This window comes from Erithacus rubecula, assembly GCF_903797595.1.
Source record: "Erithacus rubecula genome assembly, contig: SUPER_Z_unloc_4, whole genome shotgun sequence".
In the NCBI taxonomy this organism is placed as follows: domain Eukaryota; kingdom Metazoa; phylum Chordata; class Aves; order Passeriformes; family Muscicapidae; genus Erithacus; species Erithacus rubecula.
The window spans coordinates 2,282,714-2,301,113 of NW_027635670.1; the positions used below are offsets into that span (position 1 = coordinate 2,282,714).

An 18,400-nucleotide genomic window follows, 5' to 3' on the forward strand; every position below is an offset into this window, starting at 1 on the left:
TCTTTGGGCTCCACATCTGCAGGCCGTTGCAGAGCCGTGGGCCGCAGGCTGCAGCCAGAGCTGCAACACAACAAAACTGTGGCAGCCCAAGAATCAGCGCACGGCTCTTCTGCTGTTGTGACACTTGAAGTTGTCCGAGGAACAGCAAGGAGCAGAAGAAGAGATTTGCATCAGGAGATAAGCCAGCATCTCCCTGACCCAAAGGGAGGTCACAATGCTCCAAACTGAGTCAAAGCAACGGTGAACACGCATCCATGTGCTCGAGAAGCAACTGCACAGGGCAATAGGCCTGGAAATTGATTTGCCTTGCTTCTTTTGCCCCCTGAATATCATTGAAGAAGTTTGGCTTTTGAGAAGCAACTGAGATGCCAGAAGGTAGAAGCAGACTGTGTTTTATTCAAAGACCTGGAGACCAAAAGAGACGTTTGCTGGCATTTCTTGGGTGCCAGCTGTTCCAGCGCATTTTCTGATACCGCCTGGGATGTGTCGAGCGCTGCCTCATGAAGCGTGAGGATTTTTGCTGGTGTTTTATGCCTGAGGAGAAACTGCCAAGCTTTTCCTGTGCATCAGCTGTACAGGAGATGGAGTTGCTGGCCACAAGTACGGCAACAAAGGCAGAGCAGCTGCTCTTGTGAGGTCACGGAAGCGGTGCCACGTCACAGAGCTGTCAGCACAGCGTCGTCCCGGTGCGCGCAAGGCCTCGCTGTCCAGAGCAGCTCTTGCGCTCGCCGGCTGCAGGAGGATCCGTGTGATCAAAGGGTTCTCAGCAGACGGCCAGCAGCCTGAGAGAAGCCTTGCTTCTTCCCTCGGCTGACATTCAGTGTGCAAGCCTGCAGAGCACCGCTAAAATGATCGGGAGAGTGTGTGCCGCGGCTTGCACCGTTTTTTTCTGTTGCCTTTTCCGGCTACTGCCTGGTGCGACTGACTCGTAAGTGAAGGTTTTTCCTGGGGGTCACATCACCTGGCCTGTGCTTCACTCTGCTCTTTGTGCCTGAGTAGTGACCCAGTTGATTTGGGAGCAAAAGGACCATTCAGCTGCCCCCACTGTGGGAAATGTGTTGCCAATAGGGTCAGTTCCAAAAGGGGTGTCTGTACCAGGTGCTGGCTGGAGAGCATTTGCAATGCAACCTGCAGCAGGTTGCGTTCCCTGCACGGGACAGTGCGTGCCACTGGAGTCTGTCATTCCTTCAGCTTGCTGCTTCAACCTGGAGCACCTGCAAGGTGCAGACTCTAAGGAGAGATCCTCAGAAACACTTGTAAACGTGCTGCGGTTCTCTCTGGGAGTGAGGGAAAGCATCTTTGGCTGCACATTCTGCCATTTAGGGGCCTTGGCCGTCTGACTCCAGCCTTTATGGTGTGCCAAGACACTGATTGCCTTGGCGATGCAGCACAAAGTTCACACCAGTTTAGGGTTTGCTGCTGAAGCCAGGAGGCGTTCCCAGGGCTCTTCAGCAGAGAGCTGGCACAGGGAAGAGGGCCCGAGGGGGAAGCTTTCCTTGGGTATGGTCTTCAGAAAATGGATGGGGATTACTGCACGCAGTTTCTGAAGAAGTCCATCAAATGCAGCAAGGAGGAGAGGAAAACATGGCTTGAGCTGTTGGGCAGAAGAGAAAGTCCGGCTTGTTAAAAAGCAGCAGGCAATTCCGTGACCATGTTTCTATTTCCCTCCTGGCACAAGAGGTCCAAATGTAGACTGAGCCTAGGGTAGTGTCCCTTCTTGTTCTCTTACTTGCCGTGGGAAAGAACGGTTGCTCCTGGAGGCATGTTGGGAAAGGGGAAATGTTCTCTGTTGGGACTAAATTGTTCTGTGCTACTCCACAAGACTGGCACATTTCTAAGGGCATCTGTCTCCTTTTCCTTTGCTCGCTGCAGGTCACCTCAGACGCACATGGAGACAAGACGGTCCTTTGGTGAGTGGCGAAGGAACTTGTGACGTTGCTGGCGTGTTAAGAATTGTGGGGCAAGCTGTGAGCTTGGCCTGTTGCAGGAGAGCGTAGAGTGCCAGCCTGCGAGGCTGATAGAAAGCCCAAGTGGCTGTTGGCCTCAGCAGTAGCAAAGGGAGCACTGGCTCTGCCCTCATTTTCCAATGAAAAGCCTTTGCAGAGATGAAAGCCAAGTGCGGCAGCCAAAATGCACAGCAAGATGGAGTCCCAGCTAATTCACCCATCCTCGTAGGATTTTCATGACTCTGAATGCACTTGCGTCAAACTCTGTGATTCCCGTCCTCTTCCTGTATACGCAAGTCAACAGAAACCAGCTCCTAAAGGTTTGCCTGCTCCCAGTCTCTCTCACTGCTCTCTGTCTGCAGGCCTCAACAGCAGGCTCAGCATCTCCTCTGGCTCCCTCTCTTGCTGAGGAAGAGGCAAAAGAGAAGCAAAGAGACATCAAGACGCCAGCTGCTGTCCCTCCACAGCCACTGCATGCAGAGCCAGTGAGTTGCACCTGTGCTTGCCAGTGCCTTTGGTGCAGAGACAAGCTTCAGGTTTTGGATGAGTCAACCCTTGGTCCTTGTGGCTGAGGATGCTGGCGGCTCTATGTCTGCCATGACCTAGTGCTGCTTCAGCCAAGCCAGGCACCCCTGGCTGATAAGTTTTGAATTTGGACATGGAAGCATCTCTTTGCTGGGATGCTGAGAGGGCCCGAGAATGTCTCTTGGCATCAGGCAACGGGCAGCATTAAATTAGGAGCAGTGTAGAAGTGAGCCCCTTGGTGCCCCGAGTCTGTGCAGGCCGCCTGTGCTCAGCGGTCAGAGGGGTCCAAAGGTGCAGATCACAGCCTTGCGGGATACTTAGGAGACACGGGCCCCTGGAAGGACCCTACCCCTCTGCAGGGGCTAATTAGCTGCAGATGCAACATAGACTGGGCTGCACTTGCGCAAGGTCCAAGCAGAGTTTGCTGAGGAGAATCCCAGGCAGCTCAGCATCGTTCAAGCCTCACTCCTTCAAGCCTGAAATGCAGAGGGGAAATGAATGCAAGAGATCTAAAAAGGCACATGTCTGGACTGTCTTCTTAGACACCTACATGCCAGCTGCAGGCTATGTTAGTTGCTCAGGAGAACAAGGAAATAGAAAAGCAACAATGCTCTGGGGCTGAGCTCTGAGCTCCTTCTGGATTTTTGCAAATGCCTCAATACATTGTGGCAGGCATCTTACAGAAAAGCTGATAAAATGTTGCATAGAACAGTCACTCCATGAGCTCCTGTATCCAAGTAGCCTTTGGGGTTTTCCCATTGCCGCTGAGTAGGGGACATCCAGAAGCCCCCAGCCAAAGCGGCCTGAGGGAGGCTGACAGCAGCGCCCTAAGGCCTTGCCTTTGCCATGTGCTCTGCGGAGCACGTGTGCCAGCCACCCTTCTGACGGGCAATCCTTTCCTCTCCAGCTCCACACAGCCTCTGCACTTCAGCATGCTGCCGGAGCAGCAGCACCTGTGGCATCCGGCGCTGCCCCAGCTGCCAGTGCTTGGTCCAGCAGCCCAGCCCGGCAGCCCCAGACGAGAGAGGAGCAGAGCCTGAAGACGCTGAGTACGTCTGGTGTCATTTCTTGTCGGCCAGGGCACTGTGTTGTCTGCATGTCTCGCTGTTGGCCGTGGCAGAAGCTCCTCCTGGGTTCAGTGTCTCACAGGCACTTGGGACTCCCTGCAGAACCTGTGCCTGTGCTCTGAGACAGTGTCAGAGCGCTGGGGCTGCTCCTGGTGCCCCTGAGGGCAGCTGGGACTGCCTTGGCTCTGCCTGGGCTGCTTTCTGTGCCAAAGACAAAAGCAGAGAGGATTGTTTCTGCTTGAGCTCGCCACAGTTGGGCTGCACTTGGGATCATGTGTGCAGTGGCATGTCTGTTTGACAGTGAGTGCCGTGCACTGCTTTTGTCTTTCAGGGAGCATTGTGAGTGTGAGCCAGCCAAAGCAGAGATACACGGCCTTTGAAGAACTTGGACGAGGGTAAGTGTGACGCCTGCTCCTTATACAAAAGCGTGGGCCAGGTCTTTGGCTGGTGCAATATCAAGCGTGAAATCAGGCAAGCTCCAAACACGGTCAAACTCAGCCTTGCCCTCCTGCCGCTTCTCAGGACTGCTGAGTCAGGGCAGTCCAAAGGGATCATCAAAGCCAACTGGCTGCCGGCAATGTCCTGCTTGCGGCAAAGAGCAGGACGTGGAAGATCCCCTTCCTCTGCAGCTTTATGGCCTAGGAAGAGCACCTTGGCACCCAAGAATCGTCAGACTCTCAACCACAGTGTTTGCAATACGATTTTTCTCCGCTTTTTTGCGCGCGCATGCATGCACACCCACTCATGAGTACAGCTGCCATTAGGTCTGGAACAGACCTTACTGGGCGTGTGCCTTGGAGCTTTGCAGCAGCCCTTGGTCTTCATGCTGGAGCTGAGTTTGCTCTTGCGCACCCTGCCCTGCATGGCAGAGGCTGGTGGGCTGATGAGCTACGGGCCCAAGTGACTCCGCAGCCAGGCATTTTCTAGAGAGGCCAGGCAGCCTGGGGACGTCTCCTGCCTGGCCTTGCCTTCACTGCCACAGACTGAAGGCCTTTCTCTGCTGCTGTTTTCTTTCCAGGGGATTTGGAACTGTTTATAAAGCACTCGATGCCAGCACAGGACGACAGGTAAAGGGTCGACACCCCCAGCAGATTTTGCAGCTCTGGAGCGCTTTCCCCACTGCTGTCAGCTCAGCCTGGAGCTCTGGGTGGCCGCTGCATGTCTGCAGAAGAGGCTGTTGCTCTGAAGCACAGTCTGTGCTGGGACTGCAGTATGCACTTGGGATGGGCTGTGGTGCCTCTCCTAAACTCTGCTGTCCAGTAGCAGGGCAGTTTGGCACAGCTCGCTGTGTCTTTGCGCAAGCACTTGCTCTGTGCTCCCTGAGATCTCGGGCAAGGAGCGATTTCTCTAGTTACTGGTTTTCAATGTCCTTTCAGGTGGCCATCAAGAAAATGAGCCTTCAGGAGGAGGCATCCGAGGAGCTGGCGGTCAGTGAAATCCTGGCCATGAGGAACAACAGGAATGCCAATATTGTCACCTACTTAGACAGGTTGGGCTCTTGTCACGTTGCTGTTCCTTTAGACAGGGCAAGGTAGAAGAGAGCAAGCCCTTAGGTGTGTGGCAGAGAAGGGAGCTGTTGATGATTTCCCTAGTAATTGCCAGGGCATGGCAGGAGGTGGCACTCAGCATGCAATGATCTCTTGTGGCATACGTAGCTTGGAGGGCAGGTGCAAAAGGCTGCCTCAGGCCCTGGGGTGAGCGAGCTGTGGCTATTGCTCTCTCAGCATGCTCTGGTTTTCTTCTTCCAGCTACCTGGTCGATGGGGAACTGTGGCTGGCCATGGAGTTCATGGATGGCGGCACCTTGTCTGGTGTGCTCAGGGCAGTGTTCCTGGAGGAAGGACAGATCGGCGCTGTCTGTCGGGAGGTGAGGGGTGCCGCTTGTGCTTGCCCTGGCCTGCCCAACATGGCCCTTGTCATCTGGCGTCAGCAGAGATTTCTTGCTCACGGCTTTCTTTTGGAGCTGATGTCACATCCCGCAGAAGAAGAAGGAACATGTGGAATGAGCTGCCTGCCGGTGTCCCTGCACTCCCTTGGCTCTGTTCTTGCACGCTTGCATACTGTTTGTCTTCTGGTGCTTATGCTGGCTCGCTCGCTTGGTTTCACTTCTTTTCTCTTGTCAGCTGTTCCTCTCAACCTTTGCATGCAGCCTATCTGGCTGTGCTACATTCCTTGCCCCTCTAAGAAGGCTTGCAGGTTGCAAATTTCCAAGCTCGGGGCAATGGAGATGTCCTCAGCCTCAAAGGAGAGGCTTTCAGGCCAGATGGCATTCTGGACACAGGTCAAATTTGCTGCTTCCTCCTCTGCTGCCACAAGGCTTTCAGGAAAATCTTTGCCATTCCGCCTCTTAGCCAAGTTTCATGTGTTTTTTACCAAAACCAGCAAGGGCTTTAGGAATCTCAGATGCCTTCCAAGAAGAGAGACCTCTTCAGAGAGTGTTGAAGCAGCATGCTCTTTCCCTTTCTCTTTTCTCACCGTGATGTTGTGCCCTGCCTCTCAACTCCATGACAGAGCTGGCAGTCTCATGGAGCCCTCTCCTTTTCTGTAGCTTGTCATCAGGTGCTGAACTTCTCCCTTTGCCTCCGTCCTTTCTCTCTCAGTGCCTACAAGGATTGCGTTTCCTTCATTCCCGCCAAGTCATCCACAGAGACGTCAAAAGCGACAACGTTCTCGTGGGCATGGACGGATCTGTCAAATTGGGTGGGTATCCCTGGGCAGGTGCAGCGTTGCCAGCATGTGCTCCGGGGCTGCTTCAGGGTGACTGCCAGTTGCCCAGAAGTGCTGCTGGGCCAGTGTGAGGAAGGTGAGGGTGTTTTTGTGGCAGCCAAAGCCTTATTTTGCGGGCTGCAGCTCCTCCGTGGGAGCAGATCAGGGCTGCTTTTGCAGCCGGCTGCAGCGTGGTGGCCTTTTCAGGCTTGGGGTGGGCAATGCTTTTGGCCGGTTTGGCAGGGGGAGCTGCCTCTGACAGGCTTTGTGTTTCTCCTCAGCGGACTTTGGCCTCTGTGCTCAGCTGAGCCGCGAGCGCAGCAAGCGCAGCTCCAGGGTGGGCACTCCCAGCTGGATGGCACCGCAAGTGGTGAGAGGAGAAGCCTACGGCCCCAAAGTGGACATCTGGTCGCTGGGGATCATGGGGCTGGAAATGGTGGAAGGGGAAGCTCCTTACCAGAGGGAAGCCCGTCTGAGGGTAAGGTGGAGCTCCTAAAGGGGGCTGCGTGTGGTCAGAGCTGTTGTGGCTAGGAAAGGATCAGCCGCAGTGTCCTCTGCCATTTCTTGAAGGTTTTTGAACTGATGGAAAGGAACGGGCCCCCAAAACTGCAGAACCCCAGGCACCACTCGGCTCTCCTGCGCGACTTCCTGCGGTGCTGCCTGCAGGCAGACGAGGACAGGCGCTGGTCTGCCCAGGAACTGCTGCAGGTGAGAAAAAGCCAAGCGGCCAAAGGGCCTGCGAGCTGAGGAGCCCCGCAGGAAGGGATGGAAAGGAGGGTGGGCCACGTGGGCCTGGCTGAGACAGGGGCGGCACAGGGAGGCCGAGGGGCAGACGGTGCCCTCGGTCCTCTTTGTGCATCTTCCCGGAGCCAGAGCAATCCTGCTGGAGCCTGTGGTCTTGCCAAGTGACAAGGGTTCCTTTCTTGTTTTGTTTTTTCCTCTGGGCAGCATCCATTTGTGACCTCGGGCGATCCTGCCTCCAGCCTGGCTGCTCTCATCACCTCAGCCAAGCAAGTGCAGGAAGAGGGGAGAGAAGACGCTTGCGCCTGAGGAAGACTCTGTGCCTCGCCAGCTGAGAGGAATGGAGAGGGCATGCCTGCTGTAGACACTGAGATTCAGCCATCCCCTGAGTTTTATAAGGACCTCTGCCAGCCTTAGGACATTTCACCGTTGAAGATTTTCTTAGGTTTACTTAGGTTTTAGTTAGGACTGTAGAGTCTAGAAAGCTTTGTTAATGCAGCATTGTTCAGATAAGAGTAGATGTATTGTTGATGTAGGCTAGTTCAGAATTATCCTTCAAGGAGAAATAAGAATGAAGCTATCAAAGAACAAGCTGAGACTCAGAAGAACTTGGCCACGCACGTGCTGCGACGTGTCAGTGCTCCAAAAACCAGCTGGAAGACAGAATGAGGAAGATGAAGATGATCAAGTAGCCAGAAGACACTCAGTTGCAGCCCTTAGTTTCAGTAGGAGTGGCAATAAAAGCTCAGAAGCCTCCAGAGCCCTGGTAGTTTCCCTTCCTTGCCGCGCTGGCTCTGAACTGGTCCGTGTCTTGGAAGCCGTGTGCTGCAGATGGCTTCTCCCGTTCATGGCTTTGCTCTGCTTCCGAGCGGCCCAAGACTCCTCCCCCTCACGGAGGGTCCCCTCCCCGCCCCACAGCCCCCTGACAGCGGCCCCACACCAGCTGCCCTCTAGAGATGTTGTCCCTCTCGCCCTGGAATCCTCCAGCGCCAGCCGCCCCTCCCAGCGGGGCAGGAGGAGGGACCCGGCCCCGCTTGCCCCACTTTCCTGGCGGTCACTGGCTATGGAAGAGTAAAGGAGCGCTGGAAGCACACGTTTTCCTTACGATTCCCTCTCTTCATGCTTTGGGCCTTCAAGGTGCTCTGCTCCAGGGGATCCGAGGGCCTGCGCTCGGCATTCCTTGCTGAGGTGTCATTCTTCCTTCTCTAAGCCCTGCAATTGCCTGCTTGATGGGAGCTGACTTGCAAATGGGGAAAACCGGACGCTTTCAAATGGAGGGAACTCTTGTGGCTAACTACTGCAGATTTTCAGCAATAGAATTTCACACTTATGAAAAATGACAGAGAATGAAGTAGGTTGGAAAAGGTTGTTGAGCTTATCAAGTCCAACGTGTAACCTACAACCTTCTCAACTACTCACTCAAGGCACTGAGTGCCACAATCAGTCTTTTTTTTCAACCAGGAAGGGCAGGGCCATTGCAGTAGCATTGATTTTCAAATCCTACCCTCAGCATCTGAAGTGTGAAGAGCCCAGCCTAAGGCCCCTCCAAAACACTGTCTTGTCCACCTGTTGCACACAGGCCAAAGCTCCCAAAGGGAAGGCCTTGTAAAATCATGCCTCAGGCCTGCTACTGCAGCTGAGGAGGAAAGGACTGGGGGAAAGTGACTCAGCTGAATTGGAGCTAGAAAGGCCACTGGAGAGGTAGAAAAAGCACGGTATGTTCACATTGTGCTTCAGGGGGATTGGTTGAATGATGTTTTTACGAGTGAAAAGTGTGGAACGTTCTCTAATCAAGTGGCTCTCCTTCACACCTGCCTGGGGACTCCGCGTCACTGCGGACCCTCCCCACACGTCCAGCAGATGAGGATCTGTGTGGGCTGAGTCACCAGGAAAGTGAGCTAAGCCTGGGACCGTTGTTCTGTGGGTGAGCAGAGCTGGTTTCCAGAGGAGTTGCATGCACTTGATCCCTCCTGGCACCCAGTATTTTCTTTCTCTCTCAAGCTGGCTCCTGTCTTTCATTTGGGATTCTGCAAGAGAACACAGTGAGTACAGGTCATTTCTCCTGGCATTTGGCTATGCATATGCCTGCAGGGAATCTTCCAGGGAGCACGGAGCCTGGGCAAACACCTGTGAGAGTGCGGCTATGGACTGTTGCAAAGGGGCCTTCCTCGGGCTCGACATCTGCAGGCCATTGCAGAGCCGTGGGCCACAGGCTGCAGCCAGAGCTGCAACGCAACAAAACTGTGGCAGCCCAAGAAGGAGCGCACGGCTCTTCTGGATCTTCTGAGACTTGAAGTTGCCAGAGGAACAGCAAGCAGGACGAGAAGAACTTTGCATCAGGAGATAAGCCAGCATCTCCCTGACACAAAGGGAGGTCACGAGGCTCCAAACTGAGTCAAAGCTAAGGTGAACACACATCCATGTGCTCGAGAAGCAACTGCACAGGGCAATAGGCCTGGAAATTGATTTGCCTTGCTTCTTTTGCCCCCTGAATATCATTGAAGAAGTTTGGCTTTTGAGAAGCAACTGAGATGCCAGAAGGTAGAAGCAGACTGTGTTTTATTCAAAGACCTGGAGACCAAAAGAGACGTTTGCTGGCATTTCTTGGGTGCCAGCTGTTCCAGCGCATTTTCTGATACCGCCTGGGATGTGTCGAGCGCTGCCTCATGAAGCGTGAGGATTTTTGCTGGTGTTTTATGCCTGAGGAGAAACTGCCAGGCTTTTCCTGTGCATCAGCTGTACAGGAGATGGAGTTGCTTGCCACAAGTACGGCAACAAAGGCAGAGCAGCTGCTCTTGTGAGGTCACGGAAGCGGTGCCACGTCACAGAGCTGTCAGCACAGCGTCGTCCCGGTGCGCGCAAGGCCTCGCTGTCCAGAGCAGCTCTTGCGCTCGCCGGCTGCAGGAGGATCCGTGTGATCAAAGGGTTCTCAGCAGACGGCCAGCAGCCTGAGAGAAGCCTTGCTTCTTCCCTCGGCTGACATTCAGTGTGCAAGCCTGCAGAGCACCGCTAAAATGATCGGGAGAGTGTGTGCCGCGGCTTGCACCGTTTTTTCTGTTGCCTTTTCCGGCTACTGCCTGGTGCGACTGACTCGTAAGTGAAGGTTTTTCCTGGGGGTCACATCACCTGGCCTGTGCTTCACTCTGCTCTTTGTGCCTGAGTAGTGACCCAGTTGATTTGGGAGCAAAAGGACCATTCAGCTGCCCCCACTGTGGGAAATGTGTTGCCAATAGGGTCAGTTCCAAAAGGGGTGTCTGTACCAGGTGCTGGCTGGAGAGCATTTGCAATGCAACCTGCAGCAGGTTGCGTTCCCTGCACGGGACAGTGCGTGCCACTGGAGTCTGTCATTCCTTCAGCTTGCTGCTTCAACCTGGAGCACCTGCAAGGTGCAGACTCTAAGGAGAGATCCTCAGAAACACTTGTAAACGTGCTGCGGTTCTCTCTGGGAGTGAGGGAAAGCATCTTTGGCTGCACATTCTGCCATTTAGGGGCCTTGGCCGTCTGACTTGACCCTTTGTGGTGTGCCAAGACACTGATACCCTTGGCGATGCAGCAGAAGCTCTAAACCTGTTAGGGTTTGCTGCTCAACCCAGGAGGGCTTCCCAGGGGTCTTCAGCAGAGAGCTGCCACAGGGAAGAGGGCCTGTGGGGGAAGCTTTCCTTGGGCACGGTCTTCAGAAAATTGATGGGCATTACTGCATACAGTTTCTGAAGAGGTACACCAAATGCAGCCAAGAGAAGAGGAAAACATTGCTTGAGCTCTTGGGCAGAATGGAAACTCTGTCTTGTTAAAAAGCAGCAGGCAATTCCGTGACCATCTTTCTATTTCCCTTGTGGCACAAGAGGTCCAAATGTAGACAGAGCCTAGGGCAGCGGCCTTATTGTTCTCTGCGTTGCCATGGGAAAGAACGGTTGCTCCTGGAGGCATGTTGGGAAAGGGGAAATGTTCTCTGTTGGGACTAGATGGTTCTGTGCTATTCTACAAGACAGGCACATTTCTAAGGGCATCTGGCTCCTTTTCCTCTGCTCTCTGCAGGTCACCTCACACGCGCATGGAGACAAGACGGTCCTTTGGTGAGTGGCGAAGCAACTTGTGACGTTGCTGGCGTGTTAAGAATTGTGGGGCAAGCTGTGAGCTTGGCCTGTTGCAGGAGAGCGTAGAGTGCCAGCCTGCGAGGCTGATAGAAAGCCCAAGTGGCTGTTGGCCTCAGCAGTAGCAAAGGGAGCACTGGCTCTGCCCTCATTTTCCAATGAAAAGCCTTTGCAGAGATGAAAGCCAAGTGCGGCAGCCAAAATGCACAGCAAGATGGAGTCCCAGCTAATTCACCCATCCTCGTAGGATTTTCATGACTCTGAATGCACTTGCGTCAAACTCTGTGATTCCCGTCCTCTTCCTGTATACGCAAGTCAACAGAAACCAGCTCCTAAAGGTTTGCCTGCTCCCAGTCTCTCTCACTGCTCTCTGTCTGCAGGCCTCAACAGCAGGCTCAGCATCTCCTCTGGCTCCCTCTCTTGCTGAGGAAGAGGCAAAAGAGAAGCAAAGAGACATCAAGACGCCAGCTGCTGTCCCTCCACAGCCACTGCATGCAGAGCCAGTGAGTTGCACCTGTGCTTGCCAGTGCCTTTGGTGCAGAGACAAGCTTCAGGTTTTGGATGAGTCAACCCTTGGTCCTTGTGGCTGAGGATGCTGGCGGCTCTATGTCTGCCATGACCTAGTGCTGCTTCAGCCAAGCCAGGCACCCCTGGCTGATAAGTTTTGAATTTGGACATGGAAGCATCTCTTTGCTGGGATGCTGAGAGGGCCCGAGAATGTCTCTTGGCATCAGGCAACGGGCAGCATTAAATTAGGAGCAGTGTAGAAGTGAGCCCCTTGGTGCCCCGAGTCTGTGCAGGCCGCCTGTGCTCAGCGGTCAGAGGGGTCCAAAGGTGCAGATCACAGCCTTGCGGGATACTTAGGAGACACGGGCCCCTGGAAGGACCCTACCCCTCTGCAGGGGCTAATTAGCTGCAGATGCAACATAGACTGGGCTGCACTTGCGCAAGGTCCAAGCAGAGTTTGCTGAGGAGAATCCCAGGCAGCTCAGCATCGTTCAAGCCTCACTCCTTCAAGCCTGAAATGCAGAGGGGAAATGAATGCAAGAGATCTAAAAAGGCACATGTCTGGACTGTCTTCTTAGACACCTACATGCCAGCTGCAGGCTATGTTAGTTGCTCAGGAGAACAAGGAAGTAGAAAAGCAACAATGCTCTGGGGCTGAGCTCTGAGCTCCTTCTGGATTTTTGCAAATGCCTCAATACATTGTGGCAGGCATCTTACAGAAAAGCTGATAAAATGTTGCATAGAACAGTCACTCCATGAGCTCCTGTATCCAAGTAGCCTTTGGGGTTTTCCCATTGCCGCTGAGTAGGGGACATCCAGAAGCCCCCAGCCAAAGTGGTCAGGCGGTGGCTGACAGCACCTCCCTAAGGCCTTGCCTTTGCCCTGTGCTCTGCGGAGCACGTGTGCCAGCCACCCTTCTGACAGGCAATCCTTTCCTCTCCAGCTCCACACACACTCTGCACTTCAGCGTGCCGCCCGAGCAGCAGCGCCTGCGGCTGCCAGCGCTTGGCCCAGCAGCCCAGCCCGGCAGCCCCAGAGGAGAGAGGAGCAGAGCCTGAAAACCCTGAGTACGTCTGGTGTATTTCTTGTGTGCCAGAGCACTGTGTTGTCTGCGTGTCTCGCTGTTGGCCGTGGCAGAAGCTCCTCCTCGGTTCAGTGTCTCACTGAAGGCACTTGGGTCTCCCTGCAGAACCTGTGCCTGTGCTCTGAGGCAGCGACAGAGCGCTGGGGCTGCTCCTGGTGCCCCTGAGGGCAGCTGAGACTGCCTTGGCTCTGCCTGGGCTGCTCTGCGTGCCAAAGGCAAAAGCAGAGAGGATTGTTTCTGCCTGGGCTCGCCACAGTGGGGCTGCACTGGGGATCATGTGTGGCGTGGCATGTCAGTTTGACAGTGAGCGCCTTGCACTGCTTTTGTCTTCCAGGGAGCATTGTGAGTCTGGGCCAGCCAAAGCAGAGATACACGGCCTTTGAAGAACTTGGACGAGGGTAAGTGTGACGCCTGCTCCTTATACAAAAGCGTGGGCCAGGTCTTTGGCTGGTGCAATATCAAGCGTGAAATCAGGCAAGCTCCAAACACGGTCAAACTCAGCCTTGCCCTCCTGCCGCTTCTCAGGACTGCTGAGTCAGGGCAGTCCAAAGGGATCATCAAAGCCAACTGGCTGCCGGCAATGTCCTGCTTGCGGCAAAGAGCAGGACGTGGAAGATCCCCTTCCTCTGCAGCTTTATGGCCTAGGAAGAGCACCTTGGCACCCAAGAATCGTCAGACTCTCAACCACAGTGTTTGCAATACGATTTTTCTCCGCTTTTTTGCGCGCGCATGCATGCACACCCACTCATGAGTACAGCTGCCATTAGGTTTGGAACAGACCTAACTGGCCGTGTGCCTTGGACATTTGCAGCAGCCCTTTCTCTTCATGCTGGAGCTAGGTTTGCTCTTGCACACCCTGCCCTGCATGGCACAGGCTGGTGGGCTGACGAGCTATGGGCTGAAGAGGCGCTGCAGCCAGGCATCTTCTAGAAAGGCCAGGCAGCCTGGGGACATCTCCTGCCTGGCCTTGCTTTCACTGCCACAGACTGAAGGGCTTTCTCTGCTGCTGTTCTCTTCCCAGGGGATTTGGAGCTGTTTATAAAGCCCTCGATGCCAGCACAGGACAGCAGGTAAAGTGTCGACACCCCCGGCAGATTTTGCAGCTCTGGAGCACTTTCCCTTTCACTGCTGTGAGCTCAGCCTGGAGCTTTGGGTGCCTGCTCCATGTCTGCAGAAGAGGCTGTTGCTCTGAAGCACAGTCTTGGCTCAGAGTGCAGAATGCACTTGGGACGGGCTGTGCTGCTTCTCCTAAGCTCTGCTGTCCAGTACCGGGGCAGTTTGGCACAGCTCGCTGCGTCGTTGCACAAGCACTCGCTCCGTGCTGCCTGAGATCTCGGCCAAGGAGCGATTTCTCTAGTTACTGGTTTTCAATGTCCTTTCAGGTGGCCATCAAGAAAATGAGCCTTCAGGAGGAGGCATCCGAGGAGCTGGCGGTCAAGTGAAATCCTGGCCATGAGGAACAACAGGAATGCCAATATTGTCACCTACTTAGACAGGTTGGGCTGCTTGTCACGTTGCTGTTCCTTTAGACAGGGCAAGGTAGAAGAGAGCAAGCCCTTAGGTGTGTGGCAGAGAAGGGAGCTGTTGATGATTTCCCTAGTCATTGCCAGGGCATGGCAGGAGGTGGCACTCAGCATGCAATGATCTCTTGTGGCATACGTAGCTTGGAGGCAGGTGCAAAAGGCTGCCTCAGGCCCTGGGGTGAGCGAGCTGTGGCTATTGCTCTCTCAGCATGCTCTGGTTTTCTTCTTGCAGCTACCTGGTCGATGGGGAACTGTGGCTGGCCATGGAGTTCATGGATGGCGGCACCTTGTCTGGTGTGCTCAGGGCAGTGTTCCTGGAGGAAGGACAGATCGGCGCTGTCTGTCGGGAGGTGAGGGATGCCGCTTGTGCTTGCCCTGGCCTGCCCAGCATGGCCCTTGTCAGCTGGTGGGAAGGAACAGCAGAGATTTCTTGCTCACGGCCTTCTTTTGGAGCTCCTGTCATATTACGGATTGAGCTGCCTGCCGCTGTCCCTGCACTCCCTGGGCTCTGTCCTTGCACATTTGCATACTGTCTGTCTTCTGGTGCTCATGCTCGCTCGATCGCTTGGTTTCACTTCTTTTGTCTTGTCAGCTTTTCCTCTCAACCTTTGCATGCATCCTATCTGGCTGTCCTGCATTCCTTGCCCCTCTCAGCAGCCTTGCAGCTTGCCAATTTTCAAGCGCAGGGCAATGGAGATGTCCTCGGCTTCAAAGGAGAGCGTTGCAGGCCAGATGGCATTGGATTCTGGACACAGGTGTAATGTGCTGCTTTCTCCTCTGCTGCCACAAGGCTCTCAAGAAAATCTTTGCCATGACACCTCTTAGACAAAATTCATGTGATTTTGACCAAAACCAGGAAGGGCTTTAGGAATCTCAGTTGCCTTCCAAGAAGACAGAACATTTCAAAGAGTCTTGAGGCAGCACGCTCTTTCCCTTTCTCTTTTCTCACCGTGATGTTGCGCCCTGCCTCTCAACTCCATGACACAACTGTCAGTCTCGTGGAGTCCTTTCCTTTTCTGTAGGTTGGAATCAGGTGCTGAACTTTTCCCCTTGCCTCTGTCCTTTCTCTCTCAGTGCCTGCAAGGACTGCGTTTCCTTCATTCCCGCCAAGTCATCCACAGAGACGTCAAAAGCGGCAACGTTCTTGTGGGCATGGACGGATCTGTCAAGTTGGGTGGGTATCCCTGGGCAGGTGCAGCGTTGCCAGCATGTGCTCTGGGGCTGCTTTTGGGTGACTGCCAGTTGCCCAGAAGTGCTGCTGGGCCAGTGTGTGCAAGGTGAGGGTGTTCCTGTGGCAGCCAATGCCTTCTTTGCCTGGCTCCGGCCCCGTGGGAGCAGAACACGGCTGCTTTTGCAGCCGGCTGTGGCGTGGTGGCCTTGTCAGGCATGGGGTGGGCAATGCTTTTTGGGAGGTTTGGCCGGGGGAGCTGCCCCTGATAGGCTTTGATTTTCTCCTCAGGTGACTTTGGCCTCTGTGCTCAGCTGAGCCCCGAGCGCAGCAAGCGCAGCTCCAGGGTGGGCACTCCCAGCTGGATGGCACCGCAGGTGGTGAGAGGAGAAGCCTACGGCCCCAAAGTGGACATCTGGTCGCTGGGGATCATGGGGCTGGAAATGGTGGAAGGGGAAGCTCCTTACCGGAGGGAGGCCCGTCTGAGGGTAAGGTGCAGCTTCTAAAGGGGGCTGCTTCTAAAGGGCTGACAGCTGTTGTGGCTAGGAAAGGAGCAGCTGCAGTGTCCTCTTCCATTTCTTGTAGGTGTTTGAACTGAAAGGAACGGGCCCCCCAAACTGCAGAAGCCCAGGCACCACTCGGCTCTCCTGTGCGACTTCCTGCGGTGCTGCCTGCAGGCAGACGAGGACAGGCGCTGGTCTGCCCAGGAACTGCTGCAGGTGAGAAAAAGCCAAGCGGCCAAAGGGCCTGCGAGCTGAGGAGCCCCGCAGGAAGGGATGGAGAGGAGGGTGGGCCATGTGGGCCTGGCTGAGACAGGGGCAGCACAGGGAGGCCGAGGGGCAGACGGTGCCCTCGGTCCTCTTTGTGCATCTTCCCGGAGCCAGAGCAATCCTGCTGGAGCCTGTGGTCTTGCCAAGTGACAAGGGTTCCTTTCTTGTTTTGTTTTTCCTCTGGGCAGCATCCATTTGTGACCTCGGGCGATCCTGCCTCCAGCCTGGCTGCTCTCATCACCTCAGCCAAGCAAGTGCAGGAAGAGGGGAGAGAAGACGCTTGCGCCTGAGGAAGACTCTGTGCCTCGCCAGCTGAGAGGAATGGAGAGGGCTTGCCTGCTGTAGGGACTGAGATTCAGCCATCCCCTGAGTTTTATAAGGACCTCTGCCAGCCCTAGGACATTTCATGGTTTTTTTTATTTTTTTCTTTTTAGCGATGTTCAGTTTAGTACTGTGATTTATTTTGTCTCATATTAAGATGTGGAAATTTAGGGAAAATTTAGAAATTTCTTTGATGATCTGTAGTCCCCAGATTGCCTAGTTGATAAAGAATTTTTTAACTAAGAATAAAGTATCGTTAATATAGGTACGCTCTGCGATGTGTTTTAATTCATCCAGCCCTTCCTCCCTGCTTCCCATTCCTTCTTTTTCTGCCCAAACCCATCCAGGGACCCTCTGGGCTGATCTGATCTCCCAGGGGTGTGTGCAGCTTCCTCAGGTCCCCGTTCCCACTCTGTGCCTCCTTGGCCTCCTCTGTAGCGGGGTCCTGGGTTCACACGCCGTGTGTCCCACCTCTGGCTTACCAGCTGGATGGAGGAACCCATGGCTTGCTGCCCAGCATGTTCCCTGCCGTGAAACTTTGTCTCCATTTCCACTGTGTCTCCTGGGACACCCACAATGAGGGGCTATTCACGGACTGATGCTCCTTGAGTGGTGCCCACAAGCCTGATTTCCATGCCTCCCCACTCCTCCTACCTCTAAGGCTGCCTCAGCCTTCTAAACACAATTTTCCTTCATCTTCTTGTACTTTACTTAATGTAAGCAGGAGTACATGCTTTTGATTTTCTTTATCCTAGAGTTAATAGAAATAGATTGAAGTACTCCTGTACTTTGCCATTTAAAACTTGAAGCAACTGAAAAAAGTAGAGAAGCTTTCTGTGCAGCTTTTAAGTTAATTTGCAAATCTCCTTCCTTTTCACTCAGTTTCAGCATATCTGTTGATTGTCCTTGGCTGTCATTTTTTAAGCCTCATCACTTGTCCATAGATCTGTAAAAAACACAGGGAAATTCACTGTACTTTGTGTTTTACCTCTCTTGGAAAGGCTGAGGCCCCTGTGACTTTCTGTCACCTACACTTTGATCCCCATCCTGGCTCTGGCTAAGAGTAAGACAAATTATTTATTTATATTTATTGACTGCTAGCAAGATTTGCTAGCAAAGGCCACAGTTAGAGCTAAGCATGATGCTTCTCTCCCTCCCTTGAATACACAAGACACCCTTTTATGTCTAGGCCTGGCAACTTCCAGGAGCTGATTTTTTGGTAGGATTTTCATCTGTAACTACAGTGAACTGGATCTTTGACACGAAGTGTCTTCAAGCAACATTTCTAAGCAGAGTGGGCAGTGAAGTTCAGACACTAATGAGTTGTGGTTGTTTTAACTCTGTGTAACATATGGTACAATATCACAAAACGTTATTTTTGAGTGTTTAGGCATTTAAAATTTAGGCTTACTTTTGTCAACACTTTTCTTTCTTCCTTCAGAAAGCTGCATGTCAAGCACTAATTTTTTTCTCAGTTTGCTGAAACTTTACTAATATACAAGTTTAGTACTTTACAGTCAGCTACTGAAATAAAAAAGGAACATGTGGTGAAATTTCAGCTTCTGAAGAGTAGTGTATGTTGGGGTGGGGAGAAGGGAAAGAAGAGAAATTATTTGAAAATAAATTAAATTTAAGAACAGACCCCTCATCCAATATTCCAGTATTTGAATATGAGACTAAAAAAATATTTAATTCTTTCATGTTACAAGCTGCACAGGAGAATACTGGAACTTTTTAGTAAATTTGCCAAGGCTTGCTACTTCCTTGAGGGCCCTTGTCTTCCTGAGAATGTGATACCTTTGCTAGTATAAATCTGGCAGCTGGAAAAACACTCTTTCTTCCTTGTTTTCCCTTTACAAATTCTGTGCAGGATCTACAGGGCAATCTCTGAAAATGCACCTCTTTGGTTTTGGATTCAACAGGCCCAGCCTTAGATCATAAGATGCCTATTG

General features: G+C 53.4%; 3 protein-coding genes and 1 long non-coding RNA gene across 4 annotated transcripts in view; 3 read left to right on the forward strand and 1 right to left on the reverse strand.

Moving 5' to 3' along the window:
• LOC306814969 (serine/threonine-protein kinase PAK 1-like) overlaps positions 1–7,306 on the forward strand; it is an 18,027-nt gene extending 10,721 nt beyond the window's left edge. The window contains exons 2-12 of the mRNA XM_079331524.1: positions 1,873–1,910; positions 2,309–2,431; positions 3,379–3,520; positions 3,870–3,933; positions 4,557–4,605; positions 4,915–5,027; positions 5,287–5,404; positions 6,138–6,237; positions 6,525–6,721; positions 6,814–6,951; positions 7,192–7,306. Coding sequence (XP_079187650.1) covers positions 1,873–1,910; positions 2,309–2,431; positions 3,379–3,520; positions 3,870–3,933; positions 4,557–4,605; positions 4,915–5,027; positions 5,287–5,404; positions 6,138–6,237; positions 6,525–6,721; positions 6,814–6,951; positions 7,192–7,293 — 1,184 coding nt within the window. The 3' untranslated portion in view covers positions 7,294–7,306. The remainder of the gene's footprint in view (positions 1–1,872; positions 1,911–2,308; positions 2,432–3,378; positions 3,521–3,869; positions 3,934–4,556; positions 4,606–4,914; positions 5,028–5,286; positions 5,405–6,137; positions 6,238–6,524; positions 6,722–6,813; positions 6,952–7,191) is intronic.
• The window catches only part of ATG12 (autophagy related 12), a 307,791-nt gene that overhangs the window by 198,740 nt on the left and 90,651 nt on the right, over positions 1–18,400 (reverse strand). The gene's annotated exons all lie outside the window — the stretch shown is intronic.
• LOC306814979 lies at positions 12,569–13,738 on the forward strand. The gene is made up of 3 exons (XR_013777293.1): positions 12,569–12,649; positions 13,001–13,064; positions 13,688–13,738. It is a non-coding gene; the product is annotated as an uncharacterized lncRNA (long non-coding RNA).
• On the forward strand, positions 14,111–15,588 carry LOC306814977 (serine/threonine-protein kinase PAK 1-like). Its single transcript, XM_079331540.1, has 3 exons — positions 14,111–14,162; positions 14,422–14,539; positions 15,264–15,588. The coding sequence occupies exons 1-3, from the start codon at positions 14,119–14,121 to the stop codon at positions 15,468–15,470; spliced, it is 369 nt and encodes a 122-aa protein (XP_079187666.1). The 5' UTR covers positions 14,111–14,118; the 3' UTR covers positions 15,471–15,588.

Bases quoted from the DNA above. Each gene is read 5' to 3' on its own strand.
- LOC306814977 (XM_079331540.1), top strand. From the start codon at position 14,119: ATGAGGAACAACAGGAATGCCAATATTGTCACCTACTTAGACAG. The intron at 14,163-14,421 runs GTTGGGCTGCTT...TTCTTCTTGCAG, and splicing joins ATTGTCACCTACTTAGACAG to CTACCTGGTCGATGGGGAAC. The intron at 14,540-15,263 runs GTGAGGGATGCC...TTTCTCTCTCAG, and splicing joins TCGGCGCTGTCTGTCGGGAG to TGCCTGCAAGGACTGCGTTT.